General features: G+C 35.1%; 1 protein-coding gene across 1 annotated transcript; it reads left to right on the forward strand.

Moving 5' to 3' along the window:
- Positions 1 to 1,283: 1,283 nt before the first annotated feature.
- LOC147558494 (uncharacterized) lies at positions 1,284 to 5,372 on the forward strand. Its single transcript, XM_086660162.1, has 3 exons — positions 1,284 to 2,476; positions 3,138 to 3,321; positions 4,607 to 5,372. Exons 1-3 carry the CDS (start codon positions 1,619 to 1,621, stop codon positions 5,161 to 5,163), a joined length of 1,599 nt encoding a protein of 532 aa, XP_086516288.1. The 5' UTR covers positions 1,284 to 1,618; the 3' UTR covers positions 5,164 to 5,372.
- The last annotated feature ends 638 nt before the right edge of the window (positions 5,373 to 6,010 follow it).

Consider the following 6,010-nt stretch of genomic DNA (forward strand, 5'->3'; position numbering starts at 1 on the left):
TTTGAAGAGAGATCGAGTGGAAGTAGAAGGCATCGTTTTTTTCTTTTCTTTAATTTTGATATATTTCCATGTATTACACTTGAGTCCCTTAAATTGTGAATCTTAGAAGGTCTTTAAAATAATAACTCAAAACTTGCATCTCCCTTTACTAATCTTGGCAGCTCCCCAACCATAATAGTTCCCCAACAACAAATCCTTAGCTCCCCTTACCATTCGCCCAAATTAGAGTTAAAAGTTTGTGTTTTACTGTAGAGAGAGAAAGAGGAATAGAGAGATGATCGGACGGCTGATAATGTTTGTGAACAGGTCAAATCAATAACTGATTCTCACAAACACTGTAATATCTATTAAGGCGTCGGCACGCGCGACCGTCGTTTTTTGTCGTTTTGGCAGCGTTTCGGCTACTGTGCCACTACTGCCACCAATCCCGTTTTTTTTCTTCTACCGTCAAATTCTCACCATTTGTCACAAAACTGTCCGACTCATAAACTGTGTCAAAACGGTTGCTATCAAAAGTGTACCCTACATATCTTGGGTTAATTATGTTACAGCCTTGGAGTTGTCCCCAAACTAACATTTTTATGTTTCAACAAAAAAAAAAAGATTTCGGTAAGTTATCGGTAGCCGACTACCATGTTGGGATAGGGTCGAAATTTAATAGAAGCACTTTATCATCGAGATTTATCTAATCTAAGTTTAACGGTAAATGAAGTAGTAGATCGACTTTCAGATCTTCTAGGATGACCTGAAAGATCCCTATATGACCTTTACGATTTAAAATGTCTTAATTGAGGGTTATATTGGTCTTCGAAATACATGATGTATTGAATACTATAGTCATGATATATCAATGACATTAAAATATAATGAGTTTTGGAATATCTAAAAAAAAACACATATGTCATTTTTTTGTAAATATCTTGTTTGTTTTTTTAAACCATCTCATTTCTTTTTCTATTCGATACTTCACTCTCTCATCCGCTACATTATTTTGAGCCTTTTGCGCCTAAGACCGATCAAAACAAAACGTAAAATCCAACAAACTTATTGTGATTTTATATCTTTAATAATCTAATTCTGTATTCGACCTTTGATCTCTAGTGCTTTGAAGTTTATTTAACACAATTAACACCACTTGGACAAGGAAATGTTAGACATCAAGATTAATCATTAACTTTTACCCATATAAAAGAAAAAGAAATTATTAACTTTAAACAATAAAACGTGTAATTATTAGGAGTACACTATCTTTTAATATTCTACTGTGAGTCCAGCTAGGCAGTACGTGTAACTCCAGATAAAAGGAAGCTTCTCTCTCTCTCTCACTTGCTCCTCCTATTCTATCGTCTCTCCCTCTAAACAACCCAATTTGCTTATACTGTTCCTGTAAAAACCCAGTTCTAGTAAACACGAACCCTCCTCATCCTTTCCTCTTCTCTCTCTATATATCTACCCAACTTCTCTCCCTACCATCTCCTATTTAGAACCCTCTCTCTCTCTTCAAATCCCATTCAATTTCAGCCATTTCATATTAATAGAACCTCAAAACTTTAAGAATTTCAACCTGGGTTTTCTTCCATTTTCTGTCCTCTGTTTTTTGAGTTCCTAAAGTTTAACAATGGCTTCTTCTAAAAATCTTCTGAAACAATTACTAGATGAAGATCAAGAGCCTTTTGTACTGAAAAAATACATTGATGAGAGACGTTATCAACTTAAAAAGTCAGTACAGAAAACACATTTACAAATTAAAAAACAACAAAAACCCATCTCTGAAACCTCAAGTTTCTTCTGTAAAAACCCTTGTTTTTCTTCCTTTCTTGATTCCCCAAATGTCAAAATGTCTCCTCTTTTTTCACCAGTTAGAAACTCACCAAATACCCTTTTTGTTCATATCCCTTCTAGAACTGCAGCTCTTCTTCTTGAATCAGCTATACGAATTCAGAATTATTCTTCATCAAAAAAACCTAAAAACCATCAATCTAATGGATTTGGGTTTTTTGGATCGATGTTGAAGAAAATAACTAATCGAAATAAAAAGAGAAACATCAATAACAATGATAAAGGAACAAAGGTGAAGGATATTTTGAGATGGGATTCTTATAATGGGCGATCAAAATTCACAGAAGAAATGATAAAGAAAGAGGAGAAACTTGAAGAATCTACTCTGGGTGTGGATGAATTTAGGGTTTCTGAAGTGGGGTTTTCTTGTTCTTGTAATAGCAGATTTAGCAGTGCTTGGTCTTCAAGTAATGAAGAGAAATCTATGGATTTAGAGACCTCAAGTAGCAGGTCTGAAGATTCTGAAGAAGAGATGGATTTTGTTAATGAACAAATTAAAACTGAAGATTTTAGTTTCTATGAGAAAGAATTTTGTTCAAGCCCTTTTCGATTTGTTCTTCAAAATTGTTCATCTACTGGTGAAATTACACCAGAATTTAGATCTCCGATTCCATCTCCGAGTCGACTCAAAAAACAGGTTCGATTTCCCTCCATAATCTCATTATTATACTAATAATAATTTCTCCCGATTTTGCCGGCAAATTTTGAAAAATCGTGAATCGAGAAACCCAAATTTGACTCAGTTTAATTAATCAAATTTCGTACCTCAAAACTGAATCATGAACTGCGTCGTCGTCTTTACTCAATCACTTTCATTTGACTCGTGAATCGTGACTTAACTGAGTTGGACGATTTCCGATCCGTCCAGAAGGATTTCTTCTAGTGACGGATATACCCTTTGATGATTTATTGGTAGCTTAATTAAGAATAATTAAAAGGGTATTAATGTCATTTGGACGTATTGATGAACTAAAATATACTTACTTTTTTTTCATAAACAAATCAACGTTTTTGTCATTTGCCCATGGAAATGAAATCTATAGAAAATTTGGTTGTAAATAATTTATAAGAAGATGACAAATTTAGGGTTTTGTTTTTTTCTTTAGAATTTCTTTATTCATAATAAGACAGTAGTTATACCAAACTTATGGTATGGTCTTAAATTATGATTAAAAGTCTGTAGTCAATGAATCTTGTTGGAGTCAATTTTGGTTTTGCACTAATTATTATCATATTCATATATTAATCAAAATTAAATTTGTTATTAACAATAATGTTAAATTATAATCAATTATCAGGCAGTAAAGAATGAAGATGGAAAAGAGTTGGAGGAGGAAGAGAAAGAACAGTTTAGTCCTGTTTCTGTATTGGATCCTCAATTCGAAGAAGACGATGAAGAAGGGATAGAAGATGATGATGAGTATGAAGATAACGATGGGCCTCAAAGCCGGCAACTCGAACTTAGCTTCGCCAATGTACAAAGTAAGTATTACATTTTGTCATTCATTTTCTTTGGACTTCAGATATAAGTGCTAGTGTTAAGTTTGTGGTTATCGAACTCAAAACCAATTGACAATGAGTGGAGAGGACCTAGAATTATATTCTTGGTTGCTAGTTACCCCTTCTCCCATGTGGGACTATTCTCACAGGTAGTCACGTCGCTTTTCCTTTCCGATGAAATATAAAAAGTTTGAAGAAAAACAAACAATCTGAAATCTGTTACTTTTAAGTTTTGTCAGACTTTAGACCGAGGGAAAAAAAGACCCGTACGTTTATCTATTTTAATTTCATATGAAGGACAAGTGAAATGGAGATCATTTGAATTATAACTAAAACTACACCAAGATGGAGATAAAGAGAGGAATTGAATTTTGTAGATTTGTTAGGTAAGAGATCTTTCTTATAACATATAACCTGTCTTGAAGATTTACCCTTTCAGAAATTTGAAAGGTCACAATCATATCAATATGAAGTACATAAATCTATTGTACCAAATGATAAGAACAGTTCACCTCCTCATAACTTCAGGAGCCCGAACATATGCCAAAAAATGCAGTTGGGGCAGTAGTTGTAGGCCCCAACTCTATAAATTTAAGTTTTTAATTATGTTATCGAGCTTTTATCGTCTGGGACCCGACTCCTACATCGGGTGTCATATCAAAAATCTTCGTTGTTTGTAAAGATATGAAATTATTACTCGCTTTATTGAACTTTCTAGACTATCAAGTTGATTCATATTGATGCTTTCAACAAAAAAAAAGTTGATTCATATTGGGTGCAGTTATACCAGCATTAATACACCATATCCCATATTCCCATCAGAACTCCGAAGTACAAAGTTCTTAGGTGAGAGTAGTACTAGGATGGGTGACGTCCTAGGAAGTCCTCGCATCACACCTCTTTTTAGCACCATATCTAGATTCACATTATGTGTTTTAACTCGCGAGCAACCTAATGGGTTGCTCGTGCATTTCATATCTTACCTTTTGCTTAGGAGGGGAGTGGGTTCGTACCTTATCGAGTGAGAATTTGGCCTTTCCACGTTGCTCCTTAGCCACTCTGCAGGCATCTATAGAAATTTTTTGGAAGATGGATGAATTTTTTGGTTTATCCCTACTTCGCTAGTTCGATTCAATTTAGATTTCAAGCTTTCATAATGTTGGAAGTAAATTTGTGGAATGAAATTTAATCTTCTATTCTAGTTAAAGCTTATCATATACTGTACATGTAACTGACCTTCTGTTTCTCTTTTTGGGTTTGTTTACAGGAGCAAGACAACAATTACTACACAAACTTCGTCGTTTTGAACAACTTGCCAAGTTAGATCCTATAGAACTCGAAAAAAGAATCTCAGAGGACGAAGAAGAAGAAGAACTATATGGTGAAGAAGAAGAAGAAGAAGAAGAAATTCTATCAGATGGTTACAAGGGAGATTTGTTTGTTAGAGAAGTTCTCAGTGAATCAAACTTATGTAACGTAGATGAGAGAATTCCTTCGGACATGAAAAGACTAGTTTTTGATCTTATGGCGGAAGAGGAAGAAGAAGAAGAAAATGATAATGACTTTGGATTCGGGTCGTTTTCATTATCCCATGACTGCCAAGAGAAAAAGATGATGAGAAAACTTAGAAAAAGATTTGATTCATGGAAAGAAGTAGAATTGAACACCATTGATATGATGGTGGAATTGGACTTTAGAAGTGAGGGTAACAAGTGGCAAAAAGATCAACAACAAATGCGAGAAATAGGTACTGAGATCGAATTCGATATCTTCAATTTCTTGATGAAAGAACTCTCAGAAGAACTTGTTCATTCTAGTAAATAGTACTTAACAATTCTACTTAATTTTTTTATTTGATTGGAGGTAAAATGTAGCTTAACAAGGACTGGGAGGAGATGAAGTTTAACTTGAGAATATGGAAGGAAGCAAACAGATAGTTTGTGTAGTTGTAAATGGGAAAATGGTATTTATGTACATGGGTTGGTGATGTTTGTATGCATTCAAGATATCCAATGTCCACTTCTTTTACTTCATCTCATTTTCTGTATTTGGTTCCACTTTCGGACCTATTTTGTAGTTCTTGACTTTCATATTTACAAAATTTATGGGGTATCAATTGGGCCGGGCCAGTTCACTCGGTCCCAATGTCGCTTCCTGAACCCGGGCTGGCTAGGATCCAGTTCTAAAATCCAGGGCAGGTTCATGTAGGCTGGCTAAAATCCAGTCCGGGTCCAGGCTTACTTAGCCCCCTTGCGCAACCCCGAACTTGGATGGTCTCTCCTTTGTTAAGCTACTTTTTTCTCTCCTTTGTTAAGCTACTTTTTGTGTCTGTAATCTTTCTCAAGGTCCTCGTTCCTCGAGGACATGCTGACCCATAACTGGGTTGGTCTAGGTCGTAGACATGGTACGTTTTAAATGGGTAAGGTCCAGTTTAATGCCGACTGCGGGTAGTTTAATCAACTTTACCGAATTGATATAGGGCCCCCGAAATCAGAGGACCCCCAATTTAGGTAACATTATATAGATAATATTATTATATGTGTTGTTTTATGCACATGTACATCACATTTGCTTGGGGAGTAGAGTTGATAGAGTGGTTTATTAGGGAACCAAAGGTCAGATGCTCGACTCCCAAGACTTGCAACTATATTTTCGCTTTTATATTTTTTAG

This window comes from Eschscholzia californica, unplaced genomic scaffold (genome assembly GCF_041429995.1).
Source record: "Eschscholzia californica isolate CP2 unplaced genomic scaffold, dmEscCali1.0.p SCAF_2, whole genome shotgun sequence".
NCBI classification, from domain to species: domain Eukaryota; kingdom Viridiplantae; phylum Streptophyta; class Magnoliopsida; order Ranunculales; family Papaveraceae; genus Eschscholzia; species Eschscholzia californica.

Coding starts and splice junctions, on each gene's coding strand:
- LOC147558494 (XM_086660162.1), top strand. CDS start 1,619: ATGGCTTCTTCTAAAAATCTTCTGAAACAATTACTAGATGAAGATCAA. Junction 2,477..3,137: donor CGAGTCGACTCAAAAAACAG/GTTCGATTTCCC, acceptor ATCAATTATCAG/GCAGTAAAGAATGAAGATGG. Junction 3,322..4,606: donor TAGCTTCGCCAATGTACAAA/GTAAGTATTACA, acceptor GTTTGTTTACAG/GAGCAAGACAACAATTACTA.